This window comes from Hemitrygon akajei, unplaced genomic scaffold (assembly GCF_048418815.1).
Source record: "Hemitrygon akajei unplaced genomic scaffold, sHemAka1.3 Scf000062, whole genome shotgun sequence".
In the NCBI taxonomy this organism is placed as follows: domain Eukaryota; kingdom Metazoa; phylum Chordata; class Chondrichthyes; order Myliobatiformes; family Dasyatidae; genus Hemitrygon; species Hemitrygon akajei.
Genome location: NW_027331948.1, coordinates 4383064 through 4405120, shown reverse-complemented (window position 1 = coordinate 4405120; position 22057 = coordinate 4383064). Strand labels below are relative to the sequence as shown.

The 22057-nt window shown below is 42.9% G+C and overlaps 1 protein-coding gene across 1 annotated transcript in view; it reads right to left on the bottom strand.

Moving 5' to 3' along the window:
- The window catches only part of LOC140721830 (uncharacterized), a 119920-nt gene extending 98950 nt beyond the window's left edge, over positions 1-20970 (bottom strand). The window contains exon 1 of the mRNA XM_073036638.1: positions 20800-20970. Within this exon, the coding sequence (XP_072892739.1) occupies positions 20800-20970 (171 nt within the window). The remainder of the gene's footprint in view (positions 1-20799) is intronic.
- Between the last annotated feature and the right edge of the window lie 1087 nt (positions 20971-22057).

The following is a 22057-nucleotide window of genomic DNA, read 5'->3' as shown; positions in this document are numbered from 1 at the left end:
TCATATGGAGCCAGTGATCATTAATGGAGAATGTGTGGAGCAGGTTAAGACCTACAAGTATCTGGGAGTACAGTTAGACGAGAAGCTAGACTGGACTGACAACACAGTTGCCTTGTGCAGGAAGGCACAGAGTCGAATGTACTTCCTAAGAAGGTTGGCGTCATTCAATGTCTGTAGTGAGATGCTGAAGATGTTCTATAGGTCAGTTGTGGAGAGCGCCCTCTTCTTTGTGGTGGCGTGTTGGGGACGAAGCATTAAGAAGAGGGACGCCTCGCGTCTTAATAAGCTGGTAAGGAAGGCGGGCTCTGTCGTGGGCAAAGTACTGGAGAGTTTAACATCGGTAGCTGAGCGAAGGGCGCTGAGTAGGCTACGGTCAATTATGGATAACTCTGAACATCCTCTACATAGCACCATCCTGAGACAGAGAAGCAGTTTCAGCGACATGTTACTATCGATGCAATGCTCCTCAGACAGGATGAAGAGGTCAATACTCCCCAATGCCATTAGGCTTTACATTTCTACCGCCAGGACTTAAGAACTTTTTAAAGCTATTAGTAATGCTTTTTGAGATGGTGATTTCGATGCATATCACATTTTTTTACTGAGTTAAGTATTGTATGTAATTAGTTTTGCTACAACAAGTGTATGGGACATTGGAAAAAAGTTGAATTTCCCCATGGGGATGAATAAAGTATCTATCTATCTATCTATCTAATAGTTAGCTGGCATGCAAATTGGCTGAATTGATATATAATTGGCTTCAAAGTACAGGGGAGAGGGTGATGGAAAGATTTTTTTTCGGACTAAAGGGACTGACTAATGATATGACTCAGGTATTTATACTTGGTTTATTGTTTTCTGTCTTCTGAATCGGGGGTCGGAAAACAAAATACAAGACATTGTCCGAGATTTTACAGGTATGGCTGTTACCAATACAGGTTATATAGTGATACCGAACTCCATAGAAATTTGGATCGGCTCTGTAAGTGGGCCGAGGAGTGTGGAATGCGGCTCAATTCAGATGAGGTGGAGATGCAGTTGGGAGAGTCAATCAATGAGGAGTATCCACTATAAACGGTTTGTCCCTGGCGATTGCAGTAGAACAGAGGAAGTAAAAGTCTATTGTTCCCTAAAAGCGGCAGTGCAACATCAAGTAAGGCTGTACTTGGACTGGTGTGTTCAATAATACCCGGCCAGCCATAGAATAAAATGGTATTACACTGAATGCAGTGCAGGAGTGATTTATTGACATGTTACTAGGGGATAAATAATTCCAGTGTGAGAGAAGTTGGACAGCAAGAATATTATTGTTTGAAGCGGAGCTGAATGAACGGTCAACATATGGATCTGTCTAAGATAACGAGGAGTATCGACAGGATGAATACATTCAGTTTTTTTCCCTAAATTTATATAACATTCAATGAAAATGGCATTCGTAGGCAATGAACAGTCAGGAAAGGTGTAGACATGTACAATAACATTATTTAAAACAGTTGAAGAGATGCATTCTTTGGGAAGCTTTGGAAGGTAACGCACCGGACGGTGACAGTAAGCGGCAACTGGATTGGCAGTAATGTGAATTAAATGAGGAGAGAGGGTCAAACTGAAATAAATCTTGTATCCCCATCGATAGACTATTTGTATTTTCATCCACTTACCGATTCTATAGGCACAGGTTATTCCAACAGTTTACATATGTCCCGTCAACATAACGCCTTCAGGGTGAACTGCCATTCTCTGCAGCAGCGGCACACATGGGAAGGACTTTGCAGAGAGCGGGCGCAGGAAACGGAACAGACTAGCCCAAATGCAGCATTACTGCGCACACTACCAGCTATACTGTTAACACATGCAAAATGTAGAACCATAAGACAGACATGACGCCCCCCACTGAATTTATTTCAGGAAAGCAGAGGAGAGGAATTCTACGGCCAGCAGCAAGCTCGGTAGTCAGATGTCTGTCAGATGTAGATGTAACATAATGCAATTCCCAGTATTGATAAATATGAAGCAGCACGTGGCTCTGCAACAACTTCATTGTGCTGTCCATCAACTGGTTCACATTTAGTCACAACAGAAACTTTTATTGAAAATCCACAAGTTTCATGCTACAACATGGAACTGCTCACATTTGTTCACTTGTTACTACCAATCGATGGTTTCAGTGTTACACCCAACTCAGAGAACCGTTCACATACAAACACAGACAAACAATTGGTACAAACTCGGCGAGCCGTGCTAACAGAATAATCGTAAATACAGTGCAGCTGCTACAGGACCAAAAGCACGGAGCCCCGAACATCCCATGATTGATCACAAACATCTGAAGGAACGCTGCCTAATCCACTGAATTCCACAGACGTTAGCCGAATCGCTAAATTCCTGCAGCAGTTTGTTTCCGATACAGATCCCATAATCCACTTTGAATGGTGTTTCCATTCCATTCATGAAATGCAGAGCACCTGGACTGAACAGGTGACAGTGGATAGCAGCGGCAGAAGCAACCACAACATTGGAACTAAATTTCAATTCCCATCAGGGGCAGCTGACACCGTGGCTTAGAAGGAATTATAAAGCCTGAAATAAAAGGATAGTAAACTTATTGTTCCCGCTAAATGACTGAATACTTCATTTCAGTGAGAATCTGTAACTTCTGTGCCTCCTGAATTCACAGCTCCGGCAGACACTCTAAGCTGATGCGTTCAAAATGACCCTGAGTTATACAGAGGATAAGTCTACAGAGACGTGATCGTACGCCTGACAAAGCTACAGTTAGTTGAAAAAGCGCTTTAGTTCGACACCATTGCCTCCGATGTACATATTGGGCCGACTGAAGACAAATGCATCAAAATTCTTGGACATTGCCACAGCAGTAAATCAACTGGTGCAAACAATGCCGGAGCTCTAATGACAGCGAATGAGCTTTGTCACGGAGCAGCCATATTTACAGATTCCAGATTTTTGTTGACTAATTATTCATCTCTAAACCAAAATCACCGACACCAACTTATCTGACATTCTGCACCTGCGCTTTCCCATTTTGAACTCTCCTTCAGGCCTTCAACCCACTGCTGGCCACACACAGCCATGCACACATGTACGCGAACACTAACACACATGCACACGCAGACGGACAGACCAACACACAGGCCCAGGTTGTTTCGCTAAATTACTGCATCAGTTTGATTTCGATGCAGATCCCTGAATCCACATCCCCGGTGTTTCCATTCCATTCCTGAAGCGCGGAACTCCAGGGCTGGACAGGTGACAGTGGAAATCAGCAACAGAAACGATCATAACATTGGAAATAACATAGTTTCCCACCAAGGGCAGCTGACACTGTGGCTTAACCGAGAATTCCAAAGACTAAAATAAAAGAATAGTAAACTTCCTGTGTTAGCAATATGACGGGATATGCCATTACAGTGAGAATATATGAATTTTGTTACTCCTGAATTCACAGATCCAGCAGACACTCTCAGCTGATGCAATCAACCGTCTTTGATTTATTCAAAAGTTCGGTCTCCAGAGATATGGTTGCACCTCTGAATAATTTTCTTGGTTACAGTTACTTGACCAAGCACTTTAGTTCAACACTATTAGCTCGGATGTAAATATTGGGCTGATTAAAGGCAAATGCATCACAATGCTTGGGCACGACAACAGCAGTGATTCATCTGCTGGAAATAACGGCAGGGCTCCAAACACAAAGACAAAGCTTTGTCAAGGAGCGGCCGCATTTACATATTTCAGTTTGTTTGTTTTCTAATTATACAGCTGTATACGGTGTTCACCAACAGCGACAGATCGATCCCACATACCTGCCCCGCGGTTTCCCATTTTAACTGTCCTTCTGTGCTTCAACTCCATCCTGGCCACTCACGAGCGCGTGTGGGGAACACACACACACACGAAACATTCTGCAGATACTGGAAATCCAAACTACACACAGATCGTGCTGGAAAGTCTCTACTGAAATTCTGCCAGAGGTCACATTAAAATAGAGAAGAAATGTTTCAGTCCCCGATCGAATTGCAGACCGGAGAGTAATAAAAATAGTACTATGAATTGTAATATGAATGCATGTATAATGGCAGGAAATGAATGACAAGCGCCAGACACACTGACAGATAAGTGACTATCGATATGTGACTCTGTGTGTGTGTGTGTGTGTGTGTGTGTGTGTGTGTGTGTGTGTGTGTGTTTGTGTGTGTGTGTGTGTGTGTGTGTGTGTGTGTGTGTGTGTGTGTGTGTGTGTGTGTGTTGTGTGTGTGTGTGTGTGTGTGTGTGTGTGTGTGTGTGTGTGTGTGTGTGTGTGTGTGTGTGTGTGTGTGTGTGTGTGTTTGTGTGTGCGCGAGCGCGCTCGTACCAGCCGTCTGTCTTTTACCTCTCCCTCATCGACCCAGTTTTCCTCTGCTACCCACAGAGAAAGAGTTCATTCAAATCCGATTTCCCCTCCTGTCAAGGGACAAGGTTGAGAGCAGCCGCTCCTCTCTCACACACAAGTTGTGTCACAGAGCACAGAGTAACCGGCAGCTAATCAGTTCCATACTCCCAGACAGCAGAGTCATTCTGTCCCACACTGAGCCCAAGATGCAGATGCACATTTTCAATACACTGAAACACAGATAGTCAAACGTTCATTGTTTTCTGTACACAGTGTGCTACAGGCAGACACACTGACCCAGACCCCACATCCCCACCCACGGGACTGGATGAACAGCAACAATAGCGTTGGCAGAATAAGCGTGGGTTCGGTAAAGGACAAACAGATGGACAATTGGGAAGATGAATGTGGTATGGGTGATATGTAAAACATTTTCTGATAAGCACATTGGATTGTAGATAATGCACTTTTGTGGAGTCAAAACTAATTAGCTGGTTAAAGGCAGAGAGACGGAATTAATGGGCCCTTTTCAATGTCAGAAGGCGTCGCCAGTGGGGTTACAGAAGGATTGGACGGAGTCCCCAGCAGTTTTCCCTACTGGGAAAAGCACTCTACGCTGGCCAGACATTCCTTGCGCTCCCAATCTCCAAGTGTCCGTGGGCTTCTCCGCTTCGGAGATGTTTGGTCTCTCGTTGCTGAAGGGTTATCGTCCAGGTGTATTTGGAGTTCCTGGCTCTTATAGTGTTTCTCATCATGTGGATCTCCATCCCATTGACTCCCGGTCACCTGGGCTATTTAGATCACCTTCTCACTGGTCATTGTACAGGGCTAAAGCCAACACTGTGTCATGACTCTGCCCACCCCTGCCTTTCCAATTTATAATTGGTTTCAATCTGACTGCTTTAAACCAGCTAAGTGGGGGCAACAGACAGAGTCCAACGAGATTACAGGTTGCCTCTTTTGTAGGTCTGGCAGTATACATAGTAAGCACCTATTCCTGTGAGAACGGTCTCAGATTTAGCAGGACATTAACTTAAATTCCTTGGGAACTCACGCAGTTGCTTTGATTAAATAACTACTTGTCTGAGAATGGTCTTGGGATTAGCAAATCATTGTACGAAGCTTCTTGCGTCCACATTAAATTGCTCAATTTGCATAATCCCAGAACAAGAATCAATTCAGTGACAACCAAATCTTTGGAAAGCAAAGACAACCTGTTTGTTTGCTTCCTCTGTCCTTGATTACTCTGTAGTTTCTTCTGGCCAACATCTGCCTCTTCTTCATTCAAAGATATTTATCTTGGAATCACTATCCCCAATTCATGCGGTTGGATGCCCAGAGGACTCCTACGGAACCCCAGTAGGTGTGGAGCGGTTATATTCTGTATGAAATATTAACATTTACGAACTAAATTTACCGAATTTATACTGACCGCATTCTCCGTATTTCCTGAAATAATTATCCGCTTTTATTTTCCATTAGTTCTACCTTCCATCTTCTCGTTTGATATGCATTGAGCAATCATTTATGAGGGTACATAAAATAGTATTACAACAGCATGTGTTACTATTCTTATCCAAGGATATTTTTGAGCATCTGCCCCACAATTCCTAAATGTACTCCAAAACCCTGGGCAGCTGAGCAGTTCATTTGCTTTACCAGAAAGCAAATGTGTATTAGTTAGTTTAGTGTGTTCGGTCCAGTGATGGATTATTTCTGTGGCCGCCTCCACAACACGTGTCCAGTCTGCAGTCAAATGAGGGATTGGTGGCCACATATACCCACAGGTATTCATCTGTATCAATGCGTTGGGTGTGGAAGTTCTCCTACATTACATTGTATAAAACAAATTTCAATCCTCTGTTTCTCTTTTGTTAATTCGTACCACCCAGGTCCGTTGAGAGGATTTGTTTTGGGTTTACCGAGTGTTTTCCAAACAATGTTATCACTATTGACACAAATGAACGCTATACTATTCCTGGAACAAACTGTCTCTGGCCCAATCATGGTTAATAACATCACAACAAAATACAACATTCTCATCATATTGAATGAAACCAGTAAAATACAAGGGTGAGATCTGCTCATATTTTCAGTGAAAATCTTAAATTATTTCTATTTTTCTTTCTAGACCATCGAATACGGACTCTCTTTGGACTCAAGGCATCCATTTTTACTCACCCAATTCTGTTTCGGAAATGGGGGAACAGGCTCTCGGATATTTTCCTTTCCCTTTGATTTTTTTGACGAACGGCCCTGCTCTCTGGGTGAGGGAAATGACTATTACCCCATTGATAGGACTCTCCCCAAACTTCTTGGAACACTTTTTCCATCCTCAACTCACCCAAATCAGTGCTATCATGTACATCTGGCACTGATGGTAATAACATACCTGTTTCTCCACCAGAAATATCAGCTCGTTGATATGGTACCACCCACGGTTTGTACTTTGTCCACTGATGAACTTGTTCGCCTATAATTTCCTAGACCCAACAGAAGCTTTGATTTAAAAATAGAGAATGTTGCTGTATTCTAATGATCACGCTTTGTCCTGAAGAATTTAGAATCCAGACTGACCTGTGACTCAAAGTAGGCTCTGTTGTTTCATCTTCCCCTTTTGGTGGATTGCCACATAATTGGCCTCTTTCACAATTTCTGGCATTGTTGACCAACTTTCCTGACAAAATCCCATCGATTTCCTGTCTGACAAATTTAATCCTAAAACATTTTATGTCCCTTTCAGTCATAAGTTTATAAGGTGAGTAACCTGTTGAATAGGCTAATGTATTCCATATTATCATCAAGGCAAAAGGCAAAGCTACAAGCCACGTTGTTCCATGATGTTCCACCACGTTTGCAATCATAGTTTTTCAGTGTTTGATTCATCCTTCCACACTTTCTCTTGACTGTGGTTAACAGTGTTTATGAAATCTCTGTTAGATCCCTAAAAGAGCCATGACATCCTCCATTATGTGAGCTGTGAAATATGTGACTGAATCCGTTTCGTTGCTTCGGTCTCGTCCCCAGCAAGTGGAATTGATACTCCGCGATAGACCCCAGCAAGTGGAGTTGATACTCCGGAATAGTCCCCAGCAAGTGGAATTGATACTCCGGGATAGTCCCCAGCAAGTGGAATTGATACTCGGGGATAGTCCCCAGCAAGTGGAATTGATACTCCGGGATAGTCCCCAGCAAGTGGAATTGATACTCCGGGATAGTCCCCAGCAAGTGGAATTGATACTCCGGGATAGACCCCAGCAAGTGGAATTGATACTCCGGGATAGTCCCCAGAAGAGCAATTCCTTTACAAAATGTATTTTTGCAGAGGCCTTTGCTGTGTTTGCAGTACCTGGGAAACCAGGGAAACATGGTAAAAGTATCTATTAGTACCAGCGTATATCTGTAGCCTCCTTGAGTGGGCGGTATGGGACTAACATCATATACCTGTAAAGTAGTCCGAAGCCCTTCAAACGATCTGATGTGTCGAGGGGCTCCTTTATTTGTCGTTCTGTAGGACCACATTAAGCACAAATCAAATATTTCCCAATATGCAGCTCTTAATTCTAAGCGTCTGCATGTTCCAGTGCAACTGCCCTTTTTCGCTGTATCCACATTCATCAATGTTGCACTCCCTGGGAAATATACTATCCTTGTGGAAGGTATTAGTAAATGTGGAATAGCTGTGCTCTATCGTTCTGAAATACTGACCCGCGGAGAGATCTGTTAACGGACACATTTCACTTTCCAGTAATAGTTCTAGGATGTATTGTTCGCTTGACCGCCTGCCCGTTTATGGTGCCAGGTCTCCTTCCTGGACACAACTGAGAAACTTTGTCACGTCTAAACCTTTTAATCTTTTAACCCTGAGGTTGCCTGTGACAACAGCCGTGTTAATATGGCATCTGTGCAAAATCTATCTCCCGATCATTCACTGTCTCTGTGTGTTGTTTTCGTTTTGTGATGAGATCTCTGTACAGAATACTCTCAAACGAGTGTTTGTTCACTTCCTATTTCTGAGTTCTGCTCACAGTCTATTAACATACAATCCCATCATAGTGTCTTCCCTTTCTGCAGTTGTGATACTATCGCACTGTCTCTGTATTTAAAACGTTTTCCCTTTATTCTCTTTTACCCGACTATGAGCATTTTGAAACATCTGAACCCCGAGATGTCCGGAAGTCATTCCTCCCCTTGTGATTGAATTGACTTAATATCCTGCATCCTTCACAAACATGAGGAATAAAAACCTTTAGGTTATGTCTCCGTCTAAATGTGTAATTTGCACTTACAGTAATTTATAATAAATATAACAGTCAATGTAACATAGAAAAAACACACAAATCAGCGTGAGTTAATCAGTTTGGTAGCCTGGTTGATGAAGTTGTCCCGGAGCCTGCTGGTCTTGCCTTTTATTCTGCGGTACCGTTTCGCGGATGATTGTGAAGTCTCTGTGATAGTTTGGAAATCATTCATTTCAGGATGACCAGGCACATGATTGTTTGATTTTATGGCATTTTGCCAAACGTTCTGACGTAATCTAAAACTCTGCTGAATAACAATTATGACACAATTATCTACACAGATGGCCATTTAACGTGAACACAAACTTCATTCCATTCCTCAGCTCTTGTCTGAATTTCCTCTGGGTAACAGGACAGATATTTGAGTTCCCCGGTATAAGAAATGTTTTGCTTGCCATTTCAGAGAATGGACTACATAGGGCATCCAAAGTAATATGAAATTAGTAGAAATTACAAACAATAACATCATCGATTTTCTGCGGTTTTCTACCTCGGTATCTTTCATATTGTCGCTGCACTTCCGAAGCCCTCTGACTGTTAACCCATTGAAGACAATAATTAATCCGATTGGTAGCAAAGGTGTAACAATGCTATCCAACATTACGTATCCTTTCCACACGGGAGAAGTAGCGTATTCTTGTGAGAATGCGCAACGCCACCGTATGTTGTCAATAATGACGTAAGGTTCAAGGGCAAAGTAATACGGGAGACATTTCCCGCAACTCAGTATAACCACGGTCACCATAACCACCGTTGCTGTTCTCTCAGTGCAGTATCTTTCCCCGAGCTTTCGACAAGATATTGCGATGAAACGATCGAAGGTAAAACTGACCGTAAACCAAACAGACCAGTACCTCGTGATAACAAATAATTCAAGTATCAGAGCGCATACAGGAGTGATGAGCAGAGATCTGGAATAAATGTAGATATTGTTGGTCTGTTCCAGTAAAGCATGAACGATAATCACCATCAGATCCGCTGTTGCCATTCCAACCAGGTAACGGGTGATGCATTTGGAGAGTCCGCATTTTCCCCGAGGTAGGATCAGAATCGCTATTAAATTAACTGCAAGAAATTTGGAGAATGATAAAAATAACAATACAGAATTATCGTTAGCTGCATTTGTCTGAAGTCCCACCATTTTTTCCAATGTTGTGTTTTATTTTTGGAAGTGAAAACAAGAAATCTAATTTGTGCGGATTCTGCCCGTGCACTCTGGCTGGACAATAATAGACAGAATTAGCAATGGGTTGGCGACTTTCCGATAGATTAGAACCGGGCATCTGATTTTCACGTCTCACGTACCAGTGAAGGTCGATCGCTCCATATGCAACACCATTTCCATTAATTGAGGTGAAGTAACTGAAGGGATTAATTGTAGTTAAATCATGAGATTTAATGCGTAAGTTATAATTTAGTGGCTAAGTTTAATCGACGGGCCGGTCAGTTGAAACAACTTTGGGTCAGGAAAAGCGACCACTGTCGGTTCAGAGAGCCGAGCAAGTGTAACTATAGAACTATGGCAATATCAGCACCAACGAAATTGACAAAACGAAATAATAAGCATAAAGCAGAAAAGATATGGAATCTGAATAAGAAACTATCATGTGCTTGAGTCTACAATTCTGGAAACAAATTTCAGACGAAATTAGTATCTGTGCTCAGTAAAAGTCTAAACAGTGGAGCGGGACAAAAGCAAAATGACGACGAGACCATACACTGAGTGACCAGCTCCAGTACCTTACCAGGAATACCGATCGCTACGATTGCAGGATAGAAAATGCAGGTGATGTAGTAAATCGCTGGATATCCCATATTCCGTTAGAGGCAGCGTTCAGTTGTACGGAACGATCCAACTGCTCACTGGTGTTACAGAGTTATATACAAGTGAGAGCAATCCCACTGAGGCAATTAGTGTGGTTATGATGTCTGTCGCATGAGGGACAAGCAGCTACAAAAACAGTTAATAAAAGTATTTTTCTGACTCTATTACCCTGACATGAATTCGTATCCCCAAGGGATGTTACAAGTTGTTAACTTTTAAACAAAAAATAATATGAACGTTGCCAATGTACTTTTCAAGACATCTGACGTCAGCTGCTGAAATGGGAGATTTTCTGATAAGTGTTGGTTCTAACGTAGACAATCATCCTGTAACAATCATCAAAGAGATCGAGAGTAATATTCCAGGGACCTCTCGAAGAAAAAGTTATACACCCACGCGAATTTAGATACGGCTTCATGACGGTTTGATGAAGGTTCTTTTCTGGAATAGCAGAGAGTCGATGGTTGATGCTTTGATTCTGACAAGTCTGCAGCACGGATTGGTGTTAGGCCGGTTGTTATTTATCATGTATGCTAATGACTTAGATGTCGATGTAGATATCAGAATCAGAATAATTTTCTGACAATTCCTAGGTTGGGAGCATTGTTCCAGCCAGGAACTCTATCCAAGCTTGTAGTTTGATGTGACTGGCTAGGAAATTGGCTGAAAAAAAGCAGGTGGCATTTAACGCACAAAAGTGTGAGATGATCTGCGTTGTGCAGAAAGGTACAACAGATTTCGAAGCACATATTGAATATGTAGACTGTAGTGCGCTGCATTTAAAAAAGAGACCTGGCGGTAGAGATCGATAATTACAGCAAATCGGCGTCACGGGCATTTCGGCTCCTATTGAGCTCTGATCCTATTGGCCTTCAAAATCAGATCACTGTGTACTCGAGTTTAGACGTTATGTTGATTCTGCACAACACATTGGTAAGGCCACAGACAGAATATCGTGGGCTTCTCTGGCCACCTACTAACAGTTTTGAAATATCAACAAGCTTCAATAATTTGCAAGGAAGAGTTCGGGAGATAAATATGGTGAATGCAGGCAGATTTTCCCCATCCAGGGTCAATAATACAAACAGTATAGAGAGGGTGTGTGGATACTAGAGAGACAGTGCAGAGGAGATTTACAAGGATGTTTCCTGGAGTGGAGGGCATACATTAGCTGAACAGGCTGTGTGTACTTGGCCTTTTCTCCACGTAGTAACGGAGGATGAGAGGTGACCTGAAAGAGGTGTATAGGATGATGAGAGGTATTGATCATGTGCATAAGCAGACGTTCTTTTTATTTCGTCAGGGCTGAAATGGCAAACACATGGGAGAAGAGTTTTAAGGTGCTTGGACATAGGTACAGCGAGTATACCACGGGTAAGTTTTCCACAAAGAGAGTGGTGTGTGCAAGGAATGCACTGCCGGCGGAGGTGGTGAAAGCGGATAAAATTGGGTCTTTAAAAAGCCTTTTAAACAGGTACATGGAGCTTACAAAAATAGAGAGAGAGGCGCTCTGGAAAGTCTAGGGAGATTCTAGAGTGGGTTACATATACGGCACAGAATTACAGTAGGGCCGTTAATATGCTGTAAATTTCTTTGTGCTATATTCTATCCTCTGAGTGAATCAACAACTAGAGCTCATGGGCCTGGGGAGAACGTTAAAATATGCAAGAAGTCTATGCAGTTACTCACTCCGAGGGTCGAGCGCGTGTGGAAGGAACTGCAAGCCTAACTGGTAGATTCGGATTCAATTGTATCATTTCAGTTAAGCTTGTGTCGGTACGTGGATGAGAGAGAGCGGAGGATGCAGATAAATAGGGCACAGCGGAAGATCATAGAGGGATGAACTCGATGCACCGAAGAGCCTATTTCTCTGTAGTAATAATCTGTGACCTTGACTATCTCTGTTACATTTCTCCATTCAGTGCCTTCTCATTTTCCACCTCGACGCCAGTTTCGTATGTGCAGAACAGAGGGTGTGTTCAAACTCACATTTCAATCCCATTTTTTTCTGCTTTTGTGGAACAACCCTCTCCGTGTCATTTGTGGAACTCGGACCGATGGGCGGTCCGCGGCTTATTGGAAGAACAAAGTCTCACCATTCTGCATCCAGTGTGGAACTTGTACCAATGTGTAGCCCTCGGTTGCCTGGAGAAAGCCTCACGTGTGTATCTATCGTGTGACTGGTGTCGATGTGCGGCCCACGGCTCACTGGAGGATGGCTCGCCTCTCTGTATCCATCGTGGAACTGGTATCGATGTGCGATGTGCGGGACTGTTATTATCACCGTGGGCTGACTCACCACTCTGTATCCATTGTGGAACTGGTATCGATGTGCGATGTGCGGGACTGTTATGATCACTGTGGGCTGACTCACCACTCTGTACCCATTGTGGAACTGGTATCGATGTGCGATGTGCGGGACTGTTATTATCATTGTGCGCTGACTCACCACTCTGTACCCATTGTGGAACTGGTATCGATGTGCGATGTGCGGGACTGTTATTATCACTGTGGGCTGACTCACCACTCTGTACCCATTGGAACTGGTATCGATGTGCGATGTGCGGGCCTGTTATTATCACCGCGGGCTGACTTACCACTCTGTATCCATTGTGGAATTCTAACTGATGCTTGGCTCTGGGCTTATTTTAGACGATCTGAGTGCTGATCAAACGCTTTTCCACTTTCGCACTTTGAATACGATTGCGCTGACTGCGCTATCCTCACCGTGTGATTCACCTTTTCTTTTAAATTGTTTTTTATCAGTAGTTCGGAAACAGCTGCCATTTGTTGCGACAGCAATTCACTTCAATTCCTACTCCGCCAGTAATCAATACATGCCTTTCATTCATTAATACATCAACGCTCGTATCAAGTTTTAATTTGTTGATTTCTGCGATATTTGTATTCTTACCAAGGCGTCATTTGTTATCTGTCTCCAGTTGCGCCTCCGATGGCAATGATTTTTAGGATTGCAGCCTTTCAAGTCGCGAACGGGAAGACGGGGTGAAGAACAGTGACGGACGGAGATATATTTCTCGGCAAAGCAGGATTCTGACTCTCACGGGGACTCTGAGGTGGTGACGTTTCCCGGCAAATGTGGTCAATGCTCAGACGCTGGAGGTGCTGCCCGGACAAGCACTGACCACGTACACACTGCAGAATGAAATGTGATGAAGCGCGGTCCTTCACTGGATGGCATCAACATTCCTATTGACTTGCTGAAGATTTAAGTGTGGAATATTCCATCATACTCTTGTTCCGTGTCATCCGTGGACACAAAGTAGAGCATGTTAGAAGGCGAGTCACAGAGCATGTCTCCAATGTTAATCTATTAATCCTGCTGCAAGGCAGTTTGAAACTAATTTTGCCAATCTACCTGGGATTCATTGGGCTCCATTCTTATAGACCGGCCGCAGATCCGTCTGGATCGGACCCCTGGGGAATGTTTACAAGTTCATTCGCCAATGTCAGTAAGCATGGATTTTAAAGGGTGAATGCGAAGCGATAGTGCTCCACAATGCGGAACCGGAATCTACTGTATATTGGGTCTAAACAGTTTGTAATGAGGGAGCACGTGCAGATGCAAGTAGGGCACATGTAACACTTGCACCGATATGTGCCAGGGAAGAGATTAGTCGGGAAGGATAGTGGACAAGGGAGTGATGTGATACCCGCAGATCATGCAGAACGGGCTGGGGGCCTTGTAGGGAATTATACCCCCGTTGCTGACGGAGGAAGTTCCGAAAGAGGAGTGTTGAAGGTGTGTTAGGTAACAACATGAAGATCTTTTTTTTTTCTCTCTCCAGGTATAAGAAGGATATGGAAACCATAGAAAGTGTGCAGAGGAGATTTACAAAGATGTTACCTGGATTAGGGAGCATGCCTGACGAGAATAAGGTGAATGAACTCTGCTTTTTTTCTTTGGAGCGTCTGAGGAAGAGCGGTGATCTGTTCGAGGTGTATGGAATAGTGAACGTGTGGATAGCCAGAGGCTCTTTGCCAGGACTGAATTGGCTAGCACGAGAGGGCACAGTTTTAAGGTGCTTTGAAGTAGGTACAGAGGAGATGTCAGCAGGAAGTTTTTTTTTTCCATAGTGATGGTGATTGCGTGGAATGGGCTGCCGGCAACGGTGGTGGAGGCAGGTACGGCAGGGTGTTGTCAGAGACTCCTGGACAGGTACCTGGAGCTTAGAAAAATAGAGAGTTATATGTAACTCCAGGTAATTTCCAAGGTAAGGACATGTTCGGCACAGCATTGTAGGACGAAGACTTTGTATTGTGCTGCAGGTTTTCTATGTTTCTATGACACTGGAGGAAGGGAAATTCTCCAGAAAGTGAGACAATGATATCAAGAAATATTCATTCGGTGATAATTATTTCAGGGTGATAATATCGTTCAGTCAATCAAAGGTCAGGCAGATGGTTGCAAAATCAAACAATGAAAACGGCAAAATAATGATAACTACAATCTTAATGCAATGAGAATGCAGGAAACTGCATGAAATTTCAAGCTTGTGAGCATGGTAGATTTGGATGTTCAATTCGAGTTATCTAACGACACAGGTCTATTTACTTGCCAGAAAGTCTTGTTCTGCCAATTAAGCTACAAAATTCCTGATGGCGTCTCTCCTGTCATTCTCATCCTGAAGATGTTGCTTTTGTACTGGTGAAATAAATACCGGAAACATTTATTGAATATCATCAACTACCACTAACGGCTCAGGGTATATCGTGGGTTTCCCATCTTCAGGAACACAAATACAGTAACTTCATATTATGAAAGGTATGTCGCATCTGGAATTTTCCAGTAAACGGATGATTTCCTTCCACGCCGCTCTGCCGTATAGGGAAACCGTGAACGAGGCAAGTTACAACAGTGGTTTGCCACTGCTTTTGGCCGGGTGAGATTTTTTTTTTTAAGAGATCAACAACTCTCTTAACCGAGCAAAGATGGAGAGCGTGCAAACGTGTCGGCTGGATTCAAATCGGGACATCTCGCCCCGAAGGCCAGCACTGATGCCACTACGCCACCAGCGGACTTACTGTTAATGACATTTTACAATTAAAGTCTTGGAGATTTTATTTTGTCACGAAGCTTAAGTTGCTAATTTGAGATATATTAATAAATAATAATTTTCATAGCATGTACAACGTACACTAAATACGTATCAAATCTGATCTTTAGCAGAGCACAATGAATCTCTGTTAATGACAGGCAATTTTTTAAGCTGTTTTCTTAATGTAATATATGGATATGTGTTCCTGAAGGTGGAATGACAGTAATTGTATTCACCGGAGAGATACCATTTGGAATTTTGTAGCAGAGTTGGCAGAACAACACTTTCTAGTAAGTGAATAACCCTGTGTCCTTAGATGACTCCAATTGAAAATCCTGATCAACCATCCGCACACGCTTGAAATTTGGTGCAGGTTCCTACATTCTCATATAATTCTGGTCGTAATCATCATTATTTTGCAGATTTCATTGTTTTTTTTTTGCACAATATATATGTACTTCGTATTACGCTTAAAAAAAAACTCCCTGTCATTAACAAGGAGTCATTGTGCTCTGCTAAAGATCAGATGTGATACTTATTTAGTGCACGATGTGCATGCCATGAAAGTTACTAAGCTTAAGATTCGTGACAAAATAAAATCTCCAAGACCCTTCATGTTAAAATGTTATAAATAGTTACATATTTGCACCTCTGGTGGTGGGCCTGTTGTACTCTACCCAGAGGCAGCTCGTCAACTTGTAAGCCTCTCCTGACATCCAGCTCCTACCGGTGACTCCGACTTACTGATTGCATCTGAGAGTGGCAACCCCCGGTACGGCGTTTCAACAGGCTGGCTAAACCAGGTGGGGGTAGCCGGGAAAATTGAACCCTCGTGAGTTAGGGATTTACTTACACCAGCATTTGAAGCCAGTTCCCGGACTCGGCGGATGAAACCAACTACAAGATGTAAGAACAAACAAGACGTTGCAGAAAACTTCATGAAGAGCGAATGACAAAACAAGGCACGGAAGGTGTCATGGCTACCGCTGTATTCTCCAATCTTGACGTTTTTTCCTGCCATTGGACCAAGACTTTTGGGGCCAAGAGAGTGGAACTGTCCCAGAGCAACAGCTTTTTCGCTATGAAATTCTTCCTTCACAAGTTAGAGCATCTTCGGATACGACAGACAATCAACACTGCTACAAATAATTAAAAAGGAGTTATGAATATAGCAACAAACAAATCAGCTCGGACATAACCCGTTGATGTTCTTTCAGAATTTTACCTTGCACAGTTTTCACAGTCATTTCATGTATACATCGGTTTTCTAGTTATAACTCCGCATATTCCATAAAAATTGTCACATCCACTATTTAAAAGAAAGAGATTTTAATTTATTCGCCAATGGGCGTATATAAATAGATAGACAGGTGCATAAATAGATAGATAGATCGATTGAGAAGGATTACTTTTACGAGACAGATAATTTGATTTTTCTGGGCTGTAAAGAGAAACAGAGGTTATTTCCCTCCTTCCAAGGGGTCCATTACTACAACGACAGGACTAAAGGAACATCACTGCCCACGCGGTGAAACCAGTGCTGATTCTAACATGCTACCGAACACATGTCACCTCATCTCCAGATCCCTCAATTCTACAATGTTATTATCACATCACATTCATTCCCACGATCTCTCACGCAGAGAATATCACTGCTTATTCAGAAACATCTTCATGAATTCTGGTGAACCCATTGCTTGTCCAATCTCATAATTGGCAGCAAAAGCAATACGTATGACCACAAAATAATATAAATATCCCTGTTTATAAAAAATGCTCTACAGCACAATCACACCACTAGTGAGGATACCCTACAATCAGTGATCACACTGTCGCTGGATATCAGAACATATTGGTTATGTATTTCATTGTCAATCCCTACTCCCTTGCAGCAAATAAAATGCTGATAACACACAAACTACGAACTGCAGAATCAATGCCTCAAATATGTAATCATTAATCGTATTTATTGTGCCTTGCACAACAGGAGATGGTTGTGCGTTGTGGGCAGAATTTCCCTGCATCTTATCGTTCAGATGAGAGAGTTGCAAGGTCAATGTACCAACGAGTCGGAAATATCAGTGGACATAAAGACATTTAACCTCGTCTTTTGTTGTTATTTTTGTACTTATATTAGATGTGACCCAGCGGATAAGGAAAAATATTCATTCTTTTTTTCTATCATCACAGTAGGCCATGTTTATATTTCCGGGCGCCCGCACATTTTTATTTTCGTAAATCTAAATGGAATTCAGTGTTGTTTATTTGCAAATCCTGTTGCACTCTTATATTTAGTTCGTCTGCACGGTTGTGTTCAGTGGGTTCAGATAATGGAAATCACCGGGGAACATGAGAATGTCGTGCTTTGATCATCTTTACACAGCCGATATGATTTCCTCTGATGTCTCATAGTGAATTTAACTGTCAAAATACCCTGTATACGTGTAAATATACATTAGGAATGCTTAACCTTTGGAAAAAAAAACTGTACCGTGTGCGTCGAATAAACGTGTAAGTTTTCTGTTGTTTCAAGCAGATGGTTTAGAACAGCAAGAAAGAATTGCTGTGCATCACTGGTCAGATTGATTACAGTCAGGTGAGATGTCGTTAATCGGTTATAGATTGGCGCTTGCAGAATTGCGAGATACGATCAGTTGTATGTTTGTGTGCAATAAAATTGAGAAAGTGTTTAAGGGTTTTGAAATAATTTGCAACATAAAACACAACCTGATGAATATGCACAAGCTCCAGAAGGTGAGAGATGAAAACAGGAAGAGGAGATATCCTTCTATTTCAGCTCTTTGCCTTTTCCTCCTGTCATTTCCCAGATTTGGAAACGTATTTTTATTTGTAAGACGAAACGGAATTTGTTACATTTACAATGAATTCCGCTCACAAAGATTTTTTTTTTACCTATCCGTTCAAAGTGAAATCTGGATTCGTATGGGGATCTGTGCAAACAGAATCCGAAATTGCATAAACATATGCCGCTTGTATTCACTGGGTAGAAGTAATGGTCTGGGAATCGAGAAGCGTTTTCATTGAATCATTCGCTCTGCAAAGATGGGTAGAGTTTTATATTGCAGAACCGAACTTGAATGCGGTTTCCTGTCATGAAAAATATTTTAACTGCTGTTTTTCCAGAACAATTACTGCACACACACTGGACAATTTCATTGCTGACCATGATGATGTCGGCTTTGGTAATCCAGGTCCATCACTGACCCGACTAATACAGTAGTTCTGTTGCCTCTGCAGAGTTACCAGTGACAAACAGTTCAGAATATCATTTACCAATGGACATGAAAGTGGCGAGAGAGAATTAGTAGGAAATGGAGGGACCACTTCGACCAATGAAATGAGTAAGTTTATGGAAAGAGGTGCCGAGGAAATGTTTGAGGTATACACTTCCACAACAGTCAAAATGTAATTGGACAGTCTATTGATAGGAAGGCTTTAACGGGATAAGGTGCAAAGGGGAGCAAATGAGGATAGCTTAGTTGGTAGGAACAGCTTGGGCCGCCGTTTCTGCATCCGTTACTTTAGGAACTTGAACATTAATACCTTCTGCGATTCCGAACCTGAGTTGTGAATTCGGAATTCGGGCACTTGCGGCAATTGGATTTCTGTCATCTTTGATGGAGGGCAAATTAAGCAAAATCTCAACGTTTACAACTATGTTGCTCGTCAATATTTACAAGGTCAGTTTGAAGAACGGGACGGATGCGTCTGGATAAAACGTGTCCTCACACCCTACTTCTTTGCATCCAAGGAAGCAGCATCAGGTGCCATACTCTGGAGCTTTTTGTACAGCTGTGCTGTAGGATCATGTGCGGTTACTGCTGTAAAGAAAATATTTTAAAATCCATTTATTTTTCCTTTCTGATTCAACAGCTGCATGAAATAACTCACCGTGGAAGTGTTGAACTCAGTAAAGTACAAATTTCTCAGGGTCACATGCATGCTACTCATCAGCCACTTGAAGTAAATCATGGAAACAGAGATTGTGAGCAATACCTATCGGCCATTCAGTGATCTGCTCCATTGAAGACTGGAGGGAAAACAATTGCCGACAGCTAATCCCGCCAATGCATATTTATGCTAACGCCATTATGTGTTCCTGCCTCCAGTTGTAATATGTTGTCGCAAGCTGCGGGAACGATACTGCACTGTGAGAACAGCAACGGTGGTTATGATGACCGTGGTTTTAGTGAGTTGTGGAAGACTTGCCCCGTTTTACGTAGTTGTTGAACCTTATGTCATCAACAAACCGTGGCGTTGAGCCCTCACACATGAATACGCTACTTTACCCGTGTGGAAAGGAATCGAATTACTGGATGTTATGGACGGAAAATTATCCGACAAAGCAGGAACGTGGTATCAGAGAAAAAAGGTATCCGCGACAAGAATGAGACTGTACCCCGGATCACAGTATTACACTTGTTTATTGGTAAGGTAAAATATTAGCATAAATGACACTTCATTGCGGAAAGCGGCTTAGCTTAACTACCCACGGCTGTGCAACTGCCCTTTCCCCGATTCAAGCAATACTTATCAACGTGTGGTTAATCCCACTCCCACACGACTCATATGGGGCCAGGAACAGGTGTGATGAAGCACCCACGCCAGCGAACGCGTTCTTCACCTGGGATGTTTCGTCCCCACCTGGGGTTCCTTCTGGTCTTGCTAGTTATTGTCTTTCTCCACGGACTGCATATCGTCCTCTCCCTGTCTTCCGCTTGTCTTCTCTCTGCACCTCACAGCCCCCGGCCCCTTTCTATATCCCCTTAGAACAATGAGAGCAATAAATATCTTCTTAAAACAATGACATCCTGTACAGTGCCCCTACATGCCTACACGGTACAGTTACCACAGGACAATTTAGGACGCGTTACGGTTGACGAGCTGGGACCGATTGCATTGTTACATTTCCTGGCCCGACGCCATCCATCCTACTACATTAACAACCCACTACCCCACCAAATACCACCTGCTCAGTGGGAGCTTATAGCAACCCATTAACCTCTCAAGTCCCACAGTCTTTTTCCTACAATACAGAAGGGTGGTAGGGAAACCATCTATGATCATCTCTGCCGTACTCATAGTCATTTGTAGAGACCTTGGATTCGATGCTCTGCTGCTCCCATACCAGATGGAGATGCAGCTTGTCAGGACTCCTGCAAAATTTCGCTGATGGAGGGTGTTCACGTACCTGAATATCCTTACAAAGTGGAGGCGCTGCTGTGCAGCCTCGTTCAGGGAGGTGATGTTGATGGACCAGCTGAGGTCATTCAGGATGTGAACTCGCAGAAACGTGGTGCCCTTGAATCTCCACAGAGGAGTCACGTCGCACAGAGGGGGATGGTTCATCTGCACCTTCCTAATATCCACAGTCATTTTTTGGTCTTATCCAAGTTCAAACTTGTGTTGCTGTTCTCACACTTCTGCTCCACTTCCTCTCTGTACTCTAACTCATTATTACCATAAGCACTGTAGTGTTATCTGCAAACTGTATGACACGGTTTGAGATGAATCCTGCAATACAGTTGTGCATCATCAGTGCACTGAGCACACAGCCCTGGGGTGCACCAGTGTTCAGTGTAATGGAACCAGAGATGTTGCTGCCCACATGGACCTGTCTTCTGCACCTCACAGCCCCTGGCCCCTTATATATATCCTCTTAGAACAATGAGAACAATATATATCTTCTTAGAACAATGACATCCTGTACAATGCCTCTACATGCCTAAATGGTACAGTTACCACAGGACAATATAGGACGCGTTGCGGTTGACGAGCTGGGACCGATTGCATTGTCACATTTCCTGGCCCAACGCCATCCGTTCTGCTACATTAACAACCCACTACCCCACCAAATACCACACGCTCAGTGGATACTTATAGCAACCTATTAACCTCTCAAGTCCCACATTCTTTCCCTACAATACACTGGATAGCATTTTAACTCTGTTGCTACCAATCGGCTTAATTCTTATCTTCAATGGGTTAACAGTAAGGCATACAATTGCGGCAAATGGAATCCGCAGAGGGCTTCGGAACAGCAGCGATAACGAGAAAGATACCGAAGTGGAAATCCGTAGAAAAACGATGACTTTATTGCTTCCAATTTCGGCTAATTTCATATTATTTTCGATACCCTATGTAGCTCATTCCCTGACATCGCAGGTGGAAAATTACTATTACCAGGACAGATATTTGAGTTCAGACAGACAGACAGCTTTGGTAATCCAGGTCCATCACTGACCAAACCAATGCAGTAATACTGTTGCTTCTGCAGACTAACCAGTGACAAACAGATTAGAGAATCATTTACCAATGGACATGAAAATGGCAAGAGAGAATGAACAGGAAGTTGAGGGACCACCTCGACCAATTATGTGAGTACGTTTATGGAAAGAGGTGCCGAAGAAGTGTTTGAGGTATTCAGTTTCTTAATATTCAAAATGTAAATGGACAGTCCATG